The sequence below is a fragment of the Colossoma macropomum genome, unplaced genomic scaffold (genome assembly GCF_904425465.1).
Source record: "Colossoma macropomum unplaced genomic scaffold, Colossoma_macropomum, whole genome shotgun sequence".
Lineage (NCBI taxonomy): Eukaryota > Metazoa > Chordata > Actinopteri > Characiformes > Serrasalmidae > Colossoma > Colossoma macropomum.
In genome coordinates this window covers 20,092,789-20,111,322 of record NW_023494789.1, presented here as the reverse complement: position 1 = coordinate 20,111,322, position 18,534 = coordinate 20,092,789, and the positions used below count along the sequence as shown (strand labels likewise).

The 18,534-nt window shown below is 37.9% G+C and overlaps 1 protein-coding gene across 1 annotated transcript in view; it reads left to right on the top strand.

The window, feature by feature from the left end:
* cep170ab (centrosomal protein 170Ab) overlaps positions 1-5,824 on the top strand; it is a 74,999-nt gene extending 69,175 nt beyond the window's left edge. The window contains exons 21-22 of the mRNA XM_036570451.1: positions 5,071-5,122; positions 5,333-5,824. Coding sequence (XP_036426344.1) covers positions 5,071-5,122; positions 5,333-5,574 — 294 coding nt within the window. The 3' untranslated portion in view covers positions 5,575-5,824. The remainder of the gene's footprint in view (positions 1-5,070; positions 5,123-5,332) is intronic.
* The last annotated feature ends 12,710 nt before the right edge of the window (positions 5,825-18,534 follow it).

The window sequence follows — 18,534 nt, the reverse complement described above, 5'->3', positions numbered from 1 at the left end:
TACCAAAATAATGCAGGCCTGTGTCCAGTGCAGTTTGGTGATTTTCAAATCTCCTGCTAAACTTGGAAAAACACTAAACTGCTCTGTTTCATCAAGATATAACACAGAGTACCAGATACAGGTGTCAAATTAGCGCAAAAATATCAACTGTCTGGGAACCCTTAATGACTGGTTTGACAAACACAAAGTTAACTAATAATGAATAATGAACTCATCTTGTATAAAAACGAATGTTGACGTCTGATCCAGCAAATTGTTGCAGACCAAAGTTTTGCCTTTAGGTTTTGCACTTTAGTTCTTCAAGTTCCTTTTTTTTTCATAATGAACAGGTCCAAGGCTGCGGGTCCGGTGTTGCACTGTAATCATGCTGTTTTAACAGCTTGGTTTGGGTATGCTGGTTCCACTTGAAAGTGGTCAGTACTGAGGCAGGAAGTAAAAGTGCTGGTATAACCCAAGGCTCCCGGCCACGGGTGGCTGTAGCATCACCAGAGATCAAATTCACAACCTCCTGATGATAGGACCAAGGCTTAGATGAATGTGCCACACGGGAGCCCCCGAAGCCCATTTTTATCGGTATGCCTATATACAAAATCTTTGGGTAAGATATTTTGAAAGCCTTAAACAAGGCTTAATTCAGCTTCCATATCGCTAGCTTCTTGTCCTAATTTTCCCGTTACATCTTAAATGGCGCAGCAGTTGTGCTTAGCTTTAACATTAGCAAAGGGACAAAATAATAATGACCTGTTGGTTCTGTGAAATAGCTAAAATAAGCTATTGTTACTTAGCTGTCAAGCAGAAATAGAGCAACCTGCTTATATCATGCCTTTCAACTCTCCATGAAAATGAAGTCAACTTCTTTTTCGCCAGCTGCTTGTTTGAATTTTCCCGTTCCACCTGGAATGGGAAAAGGTGGAATGGGAAAATTTGAACAAAAAGGTTGAAAAGGTGAATGCCCTGAGAAAATGTCCTCAGAAAATGTAACCAGCATTAAAATAATAATTAGGATATTTTGATATCCTAAATCAGCCTGAGTGCAGGTCAGTTGGTAGAGCTTTTCAAATCAAGCTGTGAACAGAACATAAAGATCTGTCATGTTTTAGTGAATATCAGATGAAGAACAGAGAACTGCAGGGAACTTGCTTCTTTTGTTCTGACTTTTTTTCAATTGCCCTCTGTCTGTACATTGAAATACACTGCCACACTGGCAAAATGTGCTGGTTTGTGTGATTTTTGGGGAAGCTGCCAGTCTAATGACACTAATTCAGTTCGCGGTAGCATTACCTTACATGTAGCAAATTATATTCTACTCTTTAATGACCTTGTTATTTAGAGGATCCAGTGATGTTCGAGAGAAGAATGTTCATAGGACAAAGCGTGTCAGCTTTGCAACATTTTTGATTGTCAAAGGATGCGAAAGAGGCAATTTTCAAAAACTCCATTCATACATAGAGTAATTCCTTTTAGACCCAGAGTTCCTTATATGGGCATAATAGCATGGCGCTGACTACAAAATGAAACAGTGGTCTATAAAGCAGGCAAAGCTCCCCTCTTCAAAGTGTGCGTTGCAAACATGCATGCTGATGGTCTTGATACTAGGATGGTACTGGGACCTAACTGGTCATGCATTCACTGTCTGGCCAGTGCTGGATTAGTGCGAAATGTGTGCAATCCTATATTGCTTTTACATCATGGTAAGCACCTGTTTGATCCATTGCTCTTAACCAGAAAAAGCTAAATTCAAAATACTAAACTTATTGAAAACTAAACTTGAAAGACCAAATTTAAAAGACTACATAGTAAATATGGCTAGCTAAGTTAACTGACTAACTTTAGCTAAATAACCTAGCTAAGACTAAAAGGCTAAAAACTACAATATCTACAAACACAATAACTCAGAACTAACAATAATAACTAACTAGAAGACTTAATAACAAGCTGAATGCCATGAGGCGATATGTATAGAAAAGAAGCCAAAACGGTGCCGAACTTCTCCCTTGCTCTAGTCTCCAATGGTTGTCTTATTTAGGGGGCGACAGGAGTAGGGCATCATAATGGGTCGGTAATGTTGGTTAACTGATTTGGCATGCAATGACATGTCATCTTTGTCTATGGCAGAGTTGAACCATAGGGGCTCTGGGGAGGCGGAACCGACCTTAATAAAAATGTTATTTTTAAAGTTTGGAAAGATGTGTTCAAAATATAAAAAGGCTGGCATATTTTATTATTACAGAGCAAAGCAGTTCAGTTGTTAATGAAAAAAAGATCTTAGGGTGTAGTTACTCACTGTCACTGAGTGCACTCAATAATCTGATCACAGTCAGATTTCTGCAGTTATCTGATTATTAAGTTCATGTAAACGCACTCACTGTCTTTGATGCACCACTCTCAAGCCCTGCCTGGTTTTCTTGGTCCTCCAATCACAGCTTAGCAGTCATTTCTATCTGCAATTTGTTCAATCACATCTTCAGTTCAGCCAGATTCTGAATGTAAAACTCCAGATATGGTGCACCAGATAACCTGATGGACTGAAGGATGATGTTTTCTGCGCATTTGTAAAGACAAAACAGAAATAAAACCAAACATAAATAAATATATATAATAAATCATATATGGATTAATCTGTGTGGTTAACACTGCCATCCGCTCATCAGCTATCAATAACTGGTCAAAGGTGAGTCGTTCCATTTGATGTTTAGTTTATAATATGGGCTTGTTTGACTGAATACTAATCTGTGTGTGTGAAAATAGATTTTTAACCCTAGTGTAATTTTAGCTGGTATGCAATAAAAAGGTTTGGTAGCAGTCTTTGCTGAATGATCAAAATCAATGTTTATATGAAACTGTTAATAATGTAACAATTTAATACCCTTGACAACACTAGCTGTGCACTTACTTCATGGAGTGCCTGAAGTAAATTAGCTGATCACACTTTAGTGGAACAGCAGGACTGATGGCCTTTTTAACTCATTGTTAAACATTGTTACATTGCAAGTGGAGTGTTTTATTTTTCTCGTCATCCGTTTAAGAAATATTTTTCTGTTATAGCCTTTCTGTTTTCTGTTATAGTCTTGTGGTAGCAGGTTAAACTCAGTTAACCCATGAGTTTGTGTTCATTTGTTGGTTTGTTTATCACACTTTATTGTCTGTCAGCTTGCAATGAAAATCAAGATTAAGCAGTCAGAATTATACATTGTTTTTGTGAAAATAATTTTGTTCATAATTTATTATTTTGTGTCAAGCTTGTGATATTTGTATTTGACAGTAGTGTTATTTACATTACACAGTTGACTTAGCATATATTGAAATAATTATAATAACACTTCATAAAATAACAGTGTAATACAGTCTAATGTAGCTATTTTTTGTGACGTTCTTTTCGAATACTGGTTGTTGCTGTAGTTAAGGAGTTATGCTATAGTTGGTGTTTTGTCATTTTGGTCCATGTGCTACATTTTAACTTTGAGCACCTGCCCCTCTAAGGGTCTCTGCACGTCCTTGCATGAAAGCTTGACGTATATAATGAACATTCAATCGCTTGAAACACAAGGAGGAGTCACCAAAGAAGGAAAAAGAAATTAGATTACCTAAATAGTGTACTGAGTAAACAGTAAACAAAAGTGAAACTCTTTCTAAGTTAAACTCATTCTCCTAATGTCAGACGATATTTATTGCATTAAAATGTACACAAAAAAAAGTTGAAAAATAAACCAAAAAACACAGCTGGCTGAGTGACAAAATGCAACTAGGCCACAGACTGACTGACTAAAACTATCTTTCATCATATCTTTTTAGACTAACGTGTAAAACATGCAGCTGTTATCTGTGGTGAAACAGAACGGATTTGCAGATGCTGTTACTTATGAATTCGTTGTAAAGTAGCTTAAATATTTGGTTTGGTGCTTACTTATTTGCAGTAAACCTTTTTGGTTTTAAGAGTAGTAAGAAGTTTGTGTTTCTCACAAGCGTTGTGTGATTCTATTAATATGTGGCCTGTCTATTCTGCTTGGTTCAAATTTACATGTTGATTTTAGTCTGCGTGGTTCATTTGTTATTTATCCTTTCACAGTGACTTTTATTCTGAAGGGCTGTTTGTGCACGGTGGCAGTGCGTCACAGGACTTAGTAAGAGGGCGTGCTAACAGCGCGCAGCTGAGTGCTAGCCTAGCACGATATTCTCCCCTCTTCTTTTGTATGCTGTTCTGAGTTTTTCAGTAAATCTGAGTTATGGACTCAATCTTTAACTTGTGTGAGTTCTTTGGAAACACTGCATGCTGCAATATGAACATCTTCATGACGTTAATTAGCAATTCTGTCTGTTTTAAAGATGTTTGTGGAACAACAGAACCAGTATGTATTGGTTCCTCTCCATTTTCCGTGTACTACACTGACATATTCACATGCTCTGGCACTGTGTATTGTGTAAAAGTCATAAGATGATAATAAAATATAATATTTTTAATCCTATGAATGTCCATGAGTTCAATGAGTTCAGTGGTAACTGTAGGATAAACCATTCCCTCATGAGGCACTGTGTATCAACACAGGAGTTAAAACGTCATATTATTAATATCAAAAATGAATCAAAACTATGGCAACTGAGACAAATGAGGATTAGTTGCAAAAAGATGTGAGTGTAAGTTTTTAATTTTATTAAATAAGCGGACACTAAGTAGGTAGAAACAGACAAGGTAACATAAGAAATCAAAAACAATAAACTCAAGACCTGACAGATAGAAACAGGCAAATACAAGGTCTGCTTACACAGCATGATGAAGCAGAAGGACAAGATGATGAGAGGATGAAGCTACAGACAAAACACAGTTGGCTTTGATAGACATAATATTCCAGAGCACTGTGCCTGAGGGGATCTTGTAGTAGCCTGGTTTGAATTTTTCTCCAGGCTTTCCTAAATTAATTTGAAGAATTTAACTTACCAATGTTTAAATGGTTAAATTGTCCAAATTCTGTATGTCTACCAACATTCTATGAGATTTGTCCAAAAAAGCCTCATTATTGAGCAGATGTTTATCTGTTCTAATTCTGATCTTTTTTCCACTTTGTGATATGGCAGGAGATCTCCTCCATCCTTAAAGACCTGAAGCAAGTTGAGAGACAGCTGTTGGGTAAGCAAAAAGGAGTCATTTTACTTATTACTGTAAGATGTCATTGTTTTACTTTTAATATGTAAAATTTTTATTCAACATGTAATAATTAGCTATAAAAGATGATGCTGGTTCAATTCAAACAGCTACTGATTCTTACATGTAACACACTTCATGGTGTATTTTTAAGTTATTTAGTAAGCAGCGCTGTTTTCTATGTCCAACTCTCAGTCATTGACATCATGCTGGATCCTGATGGCACTCTGGATGCTCTGACCAATTTGGGTATTACCAGCCCTCTTGTGACAGAGATTAGGGTGAGTCCCAGTGCCCAGAACCAAAGTGGGAGCCATCAGGATGGGGAGGGATCAGCCAGTACCCCCGTGTTTTTCTCAGCAGTCTCAGAGGTGTCTGAACAAGAGCTTGGCCTACATGTAATGACTAAAGTACAGAGCAATACAAGCCAAAAATGATGACATCTGTGATTTTACACAGAGAAGATGAACCATGGACATATGCCCTTTTGAACACATCTGAACCAACAAAAACTGAATTAGCATGGACATTTATTTTTCTGTTATGCTAGAAATCTGTCCTGTCACAATAATGTTGCATTTAAAAGTTTGCTTCAGCTATTCCAAGTGACTTGGGACATTGCCCGACATTTAAAAATACTTTAGATTTACTTAAGAACTCTTCTGAACTGCACTGCAAAAGAAAAAGTTTTTGCTCCCACCCAATTTCTTCTATTTTTGCTAATTTGTCACATTTAAATGTTTCAGATTATCCAACTAATTTTAATAAGATAAATAAGATAAAGACAATGCAAGTAAACACAAAATGCTGACCCATGTCTTCCAAAAAGTTTCATTTTTGACTTATCAGTCCACAGAATGTCATCCCAAAACTCTTGAGGGTCATTTAAATGTTTTGGGGCAAATGCAAATGCCATTTTTGCCCAGTGTCTTTCTTATTGTGGAATCGTGTATATTGATCTTAACTAAGGCAAGTGAGGCCTGCAGTTCTTTAGATGTTCATCTGGGTTCTTTTGTGACCTCCTGGATGATTTGTCGAGGTGCTTTTGGTGAAACTTTGGTAGGCCAGCTACTCCTGAGAAGGTTCACCACTGTTCCAAGTTTTCTGCATATGTGGATAACGGCTCTTTCTTTTGAAGTACAGATTTTTTGCTGTAAAAGTAATGGGCACGACATTTTTTCCTTTTACAATATTGCTATTAAATATGTGGTATTTCTGTGTACTAGACAATATTTTTCAGTGAAATTTGCAGTAAACACTGGCAGCTGTCATTGCCAGATATATACTGTATAAAAAACAGTATTGCCATACACTATATAACAAAGTTTTCTATAAATACAGCAACCTTACTGTAAAACACAGGCAGCTATGATTGCCAGAAATACCTTAAAGTATGAAATTGAAAACTGAAAATACTATAATGCAATTCATCATACTTGTAAAAAGTATTTTCTGTAAATAAATGGCCATTAGAAACCAACTAATGACAACTTTTAAGCTGAACAACACTGAAAACCAAATGGTAACTTCAACAAATGCCATTTTTTGCAGTAATGTACTGCTATTTACCTAACAAGACTTTCTTCAGAGACAAATTATTACTGGTAAGTAGTTTTGGGTTTTTTATGAAAACTCAATTGACCTATAAGTGAAGTCCATATATGCAATGATTTGGGCATGTGAACTTGTCTGTATGTTTCTTTAACACATGACAGTGTTGCAAGGTCGGTAGTTTTTATTACAGCAAAACTTGAATAGATTTTCAAATCGTTACTGTAAAAATCACAAAATTGTTCTTATTACTATGTAAGGTCTTTTGATATTTCAGAAATGGTAAATTTCCATTTTAATTACAGTTTTTTTACTGTTGCTTTTAACAGTATTTCCCCATACATTTCACAGACAGTTTTACAGTGTAATCATGCCTGGGTGTGGCTAGTGAAACTGAACCCAGTAGTCAATTGAATTTGGTTAACTGGTTGATTTAGTAGCTAAGGGGGCAATTACTTTTTCACATAGAGCCAGATAAGGCTGGCCAGCATTTTTTCTTCAGTTTCTGAAATCACCATTAAAAACAACATTTTGTGTTTACTTGCATTATCTTTGTCTAATATTAAAAGTAGTCTGATGATCTGAAACTGCAACAAATGTGCAAAATAGAATAAGCTGGGAAGGAGGCAAATACTCTTTCATAGCACTGTATTGTCCCTTATATTCACAGTTATTTTATAGATGTATTTATGACTATATTTCTTCCAGTAACTGACTGTCAATGGAAAGTAGTTGATCTTTTGCCTCCGGGGAATGATAGAGTAAAGATCATTCAAGTAATATGATTTAAAAGATATTATTTGACAAGCTTGGTGCTGGAAATATCCCTGAGGCAAAGCTGATTTCTGTCAGCTATGTCAAATTAGTTAATGAGCAAATGTTTAAAAATGACCTTCTGATAACTCAAAGAAAAGTACAACAGTAATATTTATGGAGTTTATGAAGTTTGTTGTTGTTTTGGTGTTGTCTTGATATTTTTCAGCTCTCAGCTATAGTAAAATGTACAAATCTATTATTGTGATGTGAACCACCTTTATTGTGGCTATAGCACATTTATTCCTTGTCTATCGCTGGAGTCTTATTTTGCAGGGACCAATTTGCATTTTTTGACATTAGATTTAATAGAGAATTTTGCTGCTTATCTCTAGTTAATAATAGCTGCTTCACTCTTACCCTAATTATTATTTCATCATTTTTTGTGTCATAAAGTGCCCATGATTAAAATCAATTGAACAGAAATTATTGTAGTAAGTAAAAATGTCTTTTAATGTCTCCACTCTGTGAGTTACAGAGACGGAAATTATATTTCTAAATGATGCATTTTGTTAGCTTTGTTTTGCAAATTTTATAGAACATAAAGAACTGTTATGTACGAGTCCCAGTCTGTACTTAGATTAAAATTAGTCTCAGGGTTCGTACACTTTTTAAACAGTGGAATTCCATGACTGTTCCAGGATATAACATCAAATTTCCATACCAGATTGCTGGGCGATATCTCATCTATGCCAGTATACCATGATACTGACATACCATTTTCTGTTTTAGTGATATTTTTTGTGATGTATTTGATAGATAAGGAACATGCACTTTGTGCACTTTGCTCATGGTATGATTGATGGTTTACATTTAACTCATTTGCTTAAAATCCATAAAAAAGGGAACCTGGGTTGCACAAGTTCATTAACTTTATTCATGTTAAACTTTAAATTCACCTGTGCATGGTACTGTGACATGCTTGAAAATACCATGATATTGAATTATCAGTAACCACAGCACAAATTTAATATATAGGCAGGAAAAAACCTACGTTATCCTTATTAACTTAATATATAAATATTAGTAAGTAAAAATGCAGTTTAAATGGAATGACTGCGAGTGAAACTGAAATCTGACCCACGCACGGATAATTCGATCTCAGAGAACGGATCTGTTGTTTTGCTCAATACATTAATGTTCCATAATTTCAGGTTTTTATTCTAAACAGTTTCAGTGATGTGGTTGCAGGTTTTCTTTACATAGCACGAGCACACTTTTTAAAGCTAATCAGTGTGAAGACTGAGACAAGTTGAATAGACCAGTAGAATCAGGTGTGCTTGATAAGAAACCTGCAGCCACATTGTAGATAACACTAGATACCCCTGTTCTTGCTAAGTCTACAGTCAAGCAGTGAAAAACTAAGGGTATGGAATGTGCTTTGTAAATAAAATAACTCTGTGCTTAAATTTAATAATAATTATAAGCTCAACTTATAATTATCTCGATAAAAAAAAACTTGCCTCCATTTACTGCACTATCCTTTAAAAAGCAGGCAAATAAGCCGAGTGGGCATGTTGTATTTTTGCAGGATGCAGACGTCGGCTCAGTAGCCACAGGTGAGCATCAGCTCACTTACTATAAATAATTCAAATAAAATAAAGGGGCTACATTCACAGGCTTTAAACTTCATTGTTGGCTGTAATATGTAAAGTAATTCCTAATATGAATATGCATGTGTGTCCAGATTTGAGTCCTCCCATTGGCAGAAACTTGAAAAAAATGGGTAAAACTGTTGCCTTTTTTGTTTTGGTGTTTTTTTCTGGTCAAGTATTATGACTAAAGTTTTATTAACATGTTCATGCATATGTTTCCAAAAGGCCTTTGACAGTAATGGTATCTTGTGTTTTCTTTATGGATAGATGTCAAAGTGTAAAGGATTCTAATCAATTAACAGTTGTTCTGGGACTGATTCCAGATACTTTTGATCATTTTCTAATGGGATCTAAAGGTGTCCTACAGGAAACTAGTGGTTTTTAATGGTAACCATTAAGCCAATTCCCATTAGGAAGCAAAACCATCAGGTTTTATTTTTAATAGTTCTAATCGTCTTCAGTATGGTTTTCAGAAGTTTCAGCGGTAGCCTGTTTGTTTTTTCTGCGAATAAACCCGACATTATGTCTTATCGTTGTGGCAGGTCTTATTTTGAAAATTACTATAATTAATTACATTATTATTACTATCAGTATAACAAAGCTAAAATTTATTAAGTATAACTCTTGTTGCCCATCAGTACGTGGTTTGCTGTTTTTGCTTATAAAACCAGCAAAATATGTTCGTAGCAGAGACTGCACTGACGTCCTGAATAGGCTGGCCGTGCATGTCAGGCGCCACGATCGCGTCATTTCTTACATACACAGTATAAACCTGGCTTGACTCACATTAAAGAAGCTAGTCATGCGTCTTGGTATGTTCTTCCTCTTATATTTGCCTTGTTATTTCATCTTCTTCAGTGTGAAGACGAATGTTAAAACATCTTCCACAACACACACGTCCTAAATGTTACACCTTAGCAAACCTAGATTAACATTAATATGTTAGTAAAGCTGGTCCATGTGCAGATACATTAGTCTCTGTGCTTTTTCTGACCTAGACTCTTCACTGCTTTACTTGCGATGAAACCAATCGCATTGGGGGGAAGTCCAGGAATTCTATGATTTTTCCAGCACTTCTTAATTTCCATTTCTTTTCCAGGCCTGGAAAACCAAGTTTCTATATTCCATGACTTTTCCAGGATTTCCATTTCCGTACAAACCCTGTAGTATGTTTAGGTCAATGTAAATAGGAAAATGTGGTTGGGATTCTGTGCTTATTGCCTTTGCCTGCCTCATAGCCATTGTGTTTATACATGAATTTAAAACTTTTACCAATGTACTAAAGAAATTCCATATGTGTAAACAGCTGTTCTGTGTGCTCAAAAGTATGTCAGGAATGCATTAAGTTTAGGGACACAGAGAGTTTTATCGCTGTAATTTCTGGTCTTGAGATATTCAAATACCAGACTCTGAAATATCAAATGATAGAACATTGGCTGTACTTTACAGTGTGAGTATGTGTACTGTGTCAGAGCCAGGCAGTTTGTTGTTGGGGCTAAGTTTAACAACAAAACCCACAGCAATAACAGTGTTGAGCATGCAGACGTCTATCATACAGCAGTGAATACAAAGTATTTTGTCTTGTGTGCAGGTGTCCTATGTGTATACTGTACACAGTAACAGTAATTTTAGTTGTTAAACAGTAAAAGAGTGTAAAACACATAGGCACAATGGCATTCTAATTAGGTTCTCTTCCATTTCAAATGTGTTGGATCTGAGTTTATGGGACTATCAGCACACTTTTACATGGTGCTAAACAACAGTGTTTCTGAATCTCTGCATTCTCCCATCCACACTACAACTAAAAACACCATTTTCAATTCAGAAAAAGCAGCACCCCATATGGAGCCAGCAGCTTTTATAGCAGGTACATAAAATTATAACATTTTACTATAGGGTTCTGTTCATAAGAGTACATGACACATACATAAGCTTGTCATGACAACACGTAAACTTACATAAATGTTCATAAATGCTTTTTCCAATAGGCATCATGTGTCGTAAAAGCTACTTTAGCTAACTGATCAAAATCAGCAAAAGTAACTTTCATAGCAAATGACACCTATTGGTGTAAGCATTTATAAACAATTATGTAGGGTTACATAATAAGCTTATGTCATAACAAGCTTATGTAGGGGTCACAGTCTTTTGAACAGCACACTACAATAAGGTGTTACCTGTAAAATAATAACCACAAATATGACACATTTTAACAGGCTATGGGCTGTACTCACTACAGTTTCTACATGGTTAAACAGTCCCAGACAATAAATAGTCATTCCTTTCAGTTGCCTTAGTGTGTTGTAAGTCCTCCCCATGTTTGTTAACCTACTGCTACAAATGTAATGCTCCTATTTTTACTGATTATGCAACCTATTTAAACAATTGAACAAAGAGAATAAAGTAAGCTATGTGCAAACCATTCTGTTGTACTATCCATACACAACACTGACATTCTGAAGACACTTAAGTTTAAGTAATTTGGACACAATATGTGTGCTTACATAACAAATACGTATTCTGCAATTGTTTTCACTAGTCCAACATAATTTGAAAGCAGGTCTACACAACACGTTTTGTATCTTTCATGGCTGCATTTTGTCTTCTTCAAAGTTGCTCTTTGCTCTGTAGATGGCAGGTTGTCGCGAGAGCTCAACTCAGGCTGGATTTTTCTTTCAGGTTGTTCTTCTTGACTTCTTTGTTGGATGTACTTGCTCAGGTGCTGGATCTGCAATACTGGTTGTTGCAATTTGGTGTTGACAGTTGCACCTAAGTACTACATTACCAGTAACTGTTTGTATGAGATAAGTTGTTGGTGTCTCACACATAGCATTCCTGTGTTCCTCCATCCCTTTTTCCTGAGACTGTAGATCCAGTAGGGATGCACTAATATGGGAACTGTGGGCTGATGCAGATATCCAATATTTTTAATGCACACATCTGCCAATGATAAAACAATAACTAAATTATAAAATGTGGACATTATCTCTCTCGCTGTTTACAAAGACAGTGGAGAGGGCAGCAGCAAGCAGACACACAAATAACAGTCCGTCCATTGGCAGGAGAATATTTTTTCAGTCAGAAGGAGATTTTCACTAGCCGCTACAGAGATTAGCTTGTTGCCAGCAGAGAGAATGTTTCTGAGTCTGAAGGATATTTTCACGCACTGCTACAGAGGTTAGCTCATTGCAGGGTAAGAGAAAGTTCCTCAGTCCAAAGGAGTTTGCATTACAGAGAAATTGACCATTTATTTCTATAGGGTTCTAATTCAGTTATATGAATAAAATACAGACGCTTTTTCTTAGTCGCCAAGTATCCCTATGTTCTGCTCTTTCAGAGTACATTAACTACTTCAAGATCAATCTAAATGTAGTGATAAACAGCAACAAAGGACAGTATTAGCAATTCAACATACCATGCTCTCATACACTTATCTCAAATCTGTGGACCATGAATCCCGCCATTGTCAGAGGACTGCGCCATTAGTTATAAATCAACCCACACACAGGATTGCATCATTACAGAACTCATTTATTGACTAAACATTGATGACAGGGTAAAATAATGAAAATATCATGACTTTAATCAGTGTGCGTATGAGAAACATGAGAGGTATACTGTAAATAACTGAGGACTAAAACAACTACTGTGTGAGAAATCTAAGAGCTTAATGGTAATATGGGTTGCAAATATGTAGAGATTAATTAATATGGATCACAAAAAGCAAAATGCAGCAGGCAGCAGAGAACATATTCCAGCCTCAACCCAAGCATATGGAATGGAAGTTTTGCCTTACTTCGTAGATCAGTTCGCAAGGAACCTCAACATGGGGGCAGCATCTGAGCAGCCGTTCAGCACCTTCAGAGACTTTCACCTGTGCGCAGTAAGAGCAAGCTGACCCTGAAGTAACCGCCCTTAGGTCTGGCAGCACCGGTCCCTTCGAAAAGACTAGCAGCTTCCCGGGTTGGTTGTTCACAGGTGTCCAGCAGGCATGGGAATCCAAAATTTACACTGGCAGGACCTCTAATTGAGACATGATTAAGTGAACTTCCTCCTCAATAAGCTCAGATGGAGGGCAACGGATGGTTCTCTGGAGTTTGTCTGCTCCTCCTGTGATACTGCAGCTCATAGGGGCTCACAGACAAGCTGCACAAGGTCTCCCTCTGCAACAGGCTGTGTTTCTGTGCTTGCCAGCTGTGTGATGGAATGTGACAGTATATCTGCTACCACATTTTTATTGCCAGGCATGAACTGCAGTTGGTAGTTGTACTGGCTCAGCCTGTGAGCCCACCAATAGAGCCATAGTGGCTTGTGGCCTACCTCCATGAGGGCTCAAAGGAACTGGTCAGTGAGTGTGAAAAATCATCCATATAAGTGCGCCTGCTCACAAGCCCAAATGCATGCCAGTGCTTCCCTCTCACCCACTGAGTACTTCTGTTCTGCAGGGCTCTGGGGTCGTTGCTCAAAAGCAGGTGGCTTTTCCACTTCATCATGCAACTGTGAAAGAACTGCACCGATGGCCATGGCTGATGCATCAAGCCACCAGAGTGGGGTTTGTGAGTCTGAAGTGGGTCAGGGTCAGTGGTGATGTGAGAAGGCACTTTAGCTGCATGATAGCCCCCTCACACTCTGCCATCCATGCCCAGGGCAAATTGTTCTTAAGCAGCTGCCTAAGAGGGGCAGTAAATGTAAAGTACTGGGGTAGAAACCTCAGATAGTAATTTGTCATATCGAGGAAAGAAGCAAGCTGGCTGGCTGAGGATGGTACTGAAAGGTTTAGGATGGTTTCATCATTTGAGTGCAATGGTGTGATGCCTGAGCTGGACAACCAAAGACCCACAAAATCAATTTCTGGTGCTGCAAATACACACTTTTCAATATTCAGGGTCAGGTCGTGTCTGGTCAGAGCTGCAAACACCCTTCTCAGGCGTTCATTATGTATAGCTGTATCCTTGCCATCCATATGTCATCGAGGTACAACACTGTACTGCGTAGCAGGCCAGAGAAAACAGTGTATGCGATCTTCTGAAAACAACTTGGTGCTGAATTGATCATCAGTTTGAAACAGAATACCCCAATGTGCATCACAAAAGCGATGCAGGGGAATCTGCATGTAGCCCTGCTTTTGGTGAACACTGTTGAACCGTGGAAAAGTGTGGTTAGCTCCGTTGTCGTTGGAAGAGGGTATTTCTCTGGTTCAACCAATTTGTTTGGCCCCATATGTCTAAACAAAAACATATGCCACCTAACTTCTTCCTCACAGTCACCAGATTTGCAATCCATGGTAGGTACCATGATCCATGATAGGGTCAGTGAGGCTTTTTTATGCATAACATGCAATTTGCCCACACTCTATAGGCTCAGATGCTATATCCACAAAGTCATTAAAAATGTCAGATTTTTGAGGCTGTTTAAGAATCTGGAGAGTAAATTTTCTTGTTCTTCAGGATTTTGATAGCTGTATTGGTATTGTTATATTGTGTCTTAAACCTCACTATCAGATTTTTGAGAGGTTTTTTTATTTTTTGAGAGAGTCATGTCATGGTTTTCTCCTTGTTCAGAGTTTGTCTGTTTCTTCCCCTCTGTTGTAGCAATGTGCCTTTTGTTTTCTTGTGCCATGTGCTTTTGTTGTTGTTTTGTTCTGTGTCTCCTGCCTGGTCCTGCTCCCTTATCTGCTCCACCTGCCTGTAGCTCTGCCCCCTCATTAGCCCCAGGTGTTTCTTGTTTTCCCTCAGTGCATTTATACCCCTCTCAAGATGTGACCGGGGCACAAACTGTCATGGCCACACTCTGGATGTGGTTATCTCAAAGGCTCTCAACATATCAGCCAGTGTTAAGGATGTCACTTTGCCAGATCATTACAGTATTTTCGTTGAAATGTGGACCTCACTAAACATCAATACCAGACACATTAGCTTTAAGAAAAGGTTCATAAATGACAGCACAGCTACACTTTGCATGTTACCAACCAAATTTTTAAAGAACGTGTTTCACATAATAGCAGTGGACAATAGCACCTCACTGCTATCAGGCAATTTTCCTAACAAATTAAAAACTGCATTTGTGAAGCCTCTCTTAAAAACAAAAATCTAGAAGTAACTCTATTGAGTAATTACAGACTGTTACGACCTCAAATGTCTAGGGGTAAATTAAAGCCGTACATAGCCAATGCCATCCGCCAACTGCCAGACCAAGACAACACCAACTACAAATAATGGACCAATTATCAGCATTTATTTTCTTTTAACTTGTACAAGTTAAAGGCACCATCTTGAAAATAAAAAAGGTACTTAGCCAGTAAGTCTAGCTTTAAACTGGTCAAGTGCGTGTGAGCTTATTGTATCTTCCCATCCCAAACCAGGAGAAAACAATATACAAAAGAAAATAGAGCACTCACCCCCTTACTTACAAAGAGAGATCATTACAAGTATTTAGACTCATACAACAGGCTAACACTGCTCACAAAGCCTCGAGTGCTTGGTCTGGTCAGATGGAGGCTGATGGCACAGGTGCGACCACTGGAACAGCCCTTTCCTTCTGCAATGCCTCACCGCCCCATAAGTAGCTGGAGCATCCCCTGCTGTACCCATTCAGAGCCTTCCAGCTGCTAACCCTAGGGGAAAAATTGATTACAAGAAAGAGAGAGCACCACACAAACACCACATACCCCCAGGATCGTAACAAGAGTGATTTTAAATCTACCTTTCATTGGAAAAATTATTGTCTTTAAAATTGTCTTTAAGCAAATTACTGGCTTTCTGTCCTTAAATAGCTGTCTAGACAAATTTCAGTCAGGTTTTGGGCCCAATCATAGTACTGAAATGCTCTAATTGAGTTTATTAATGACATTCGCTTAAATACAGACTCTGGAAAAACATCTGTTCTGTTACTGCTCGATCTCAGTGCTGCCTTTGATACTATTGACCATAAAATTCTCATAGATAGACTTGAGAACTGGGTTGGGCTCTCAGGAACTGTCCTAAAATGGTTCAGTTCAAACTTGCAAGGAAGGGACTTCTTTGTGGAAATTGAAAATAATATTTCTGAGAGAGTGCCAGTGACCTGTGGTGTCCCCCAGGGTTCAATTCTTGGATGACTCTTATTCAACTTATACATGCTGCATCTTGGCCAAATACTACAAGACAATGAGATATCTTATCACAGCTATGATACTCAGATCTACTTGGCCCTCTCCCCAAACAACTGTGGTCCCCTTGACTCACTCTGTAATCACTAACTGGATGGAACAAAATTTTCTGCAGTTGAATAAAGATAAAACTGAGATTATTTTATTTGGGAATAGCAATGAGAGGCAAAGACTAGCCTATCTGGATTCAACAGCCCTAAAATCTAAAAAACTAGTACATAACCTTGGTGTACTAATGGACTCTAATCTTAGTTTTAGCAGCCATGTCAAAGCAGTAACTAAATCAGTTTTTTTTATCACCTTAAGAATAAGATCAGAGATTTTCTGACTAAAGCAGACTGCACTGCTTTTCAATCCTAATCTAACTTTTAGTTTTTGTTTGAATATTTAACTATCCTAATTTAATTTCTAACTTGATTTTTAATTTAATGATTTTCTCTTCTAAATTCATTGTTTTAATCATGATTTTAATTTTGTTTTTAATTACATTTTTCTGTTTGTGCTTACTTTACTTTTTTTTAACCAACTCTGACTCTGAATTTTCTCATTTGTAGAGCACTTTGAATGACAGCAGTGTTTGAAAGGTGCTATATAAATAAACTTGCCTTGCCTGTGTTTGTTCAGTCTCTTTGTCTTGCATTGTGGATGTTACCTTGTCACTTGTTTTCTTTAATCTTGTTGTTTGGTTTTGTTTCATTATGGACTTGTCTGTTCTTCAAATCTCTGCTACTCAATTTCTGGACTCTGTTAATTCAAATTTGAATAAAAGCAACTCGCACTTGCATCCCGCCTCCTCAACTCTATCAATACAGAATGCAAGACCGAACAGGGAAGCAGCAGGTTTGCATGAACTTATTAAAGAGAATGAGGTCACACTTCAGAAGGGTTACCATCTGCTTCACTGGCTTCAGTTGTTGTTCCCGGCAAGGAGGAAAAGGCTACCTTGCTCTCAGCCCGGGCTGCACCTGAGGACATCGCCTCTGAGTTCCCTGACCTGCCCATAGTCTCCATATCTCCTGAACTGCCCTGTTCCTGCGCTCCGGACACCTACTGTTCCTGCGCCCGGGTTACCTCCTGTTCCTGCGTTCTGGAAACTTTGTTTGTTCTTGTTCCTGTAACCCGATTTCTGGATTTGTGTCTGTCCCTGTTCCTGTTACTGTCCTTGTCCCAGTCACTGTTACTGTCGTGGTCTCGGTCCCTGTTTGTGTAGTCCCTTGTCCAGTCCCTTGCACTGTTAAGTATATGGTCCCGGGCTAGTGTCCTGTCCCTTGTCTATTTTCCTATGTTCCTACATGTTTTCCCGGTCCCTTCTCCTACCCGGCTTCCACTTTGGATGGCTTTGTTATTTGCACCTTGGGAGCTGTGCATTAGGAGGGGGGTTCTGTCATGGTTTTTAGAAGCTATGGTTGAAATAAAAAAAAATCTAGAGTAAAATTTCTTCATTTTCAGCATTCTGATGTTATATTATTATTGTTCGTTTGTTATATTGTTTACTCCAGTGTAAAAATGTGAAAATCAGGAGGCAATAAGCTGAAAGTTCAAACAAAGCAAATAAGTAGAAAGCATCAGCACCCCATATTCTATGGTGTTTCAAATTCCACACCTTATCCTGAGGCAGCGGTTGGCAACACGTGGCCCTGGACCTGCATGCATCTCTTTTACTGCCCTGTTGCAGCTCCACAGCAGAATTTGATATTTAAGTAAAAATACAATAATCCTCCTTTGCATTAAAATAAAGTTCTGCTGTTTGAACACACTCTTCTAACACAGTTTTAACTATAAACAGTCTTAAATGCTGTTGTTAATGTAACCTATATCTGCTAATTCACCCTTTAACCTTGAAGGTTGGTGCGCAGACTGCTGGTCACAGCAACACAGACAACAGTCCCGCCTAGCTAGTAGCTAACGAAAAGGCAAGAGAGAGATTTAAGATGAATATCAATAATGGACCCGAATGGATTTATTTGCATTTCTGAGCACTCAGCTGGTTTCCTGATACATTTAGTCTGCAACGAGAAACTATCAAGCGCTAAAAAGTTGTAAAGCTGAAGTCCGCTTCTTGTTTGCCAGCTCCTTCATCGAATTCTCCTGTTCCACTTTAAATGGTGCAGCGGTTACATTCTGCCACCTCAGGCGCCATTTAAGGTGGAGCGGGAAAATTAGAAGAAGCTGGCAAATGAGAAGCTGACTTCAGCCTCGTAACAATCGAGCGTTGAGAGACATTTTACAAGAAAATACACTGAAAAAAGTGAAACAACCCTGTCATTTATTTAAAGTGTATTTTTATATTG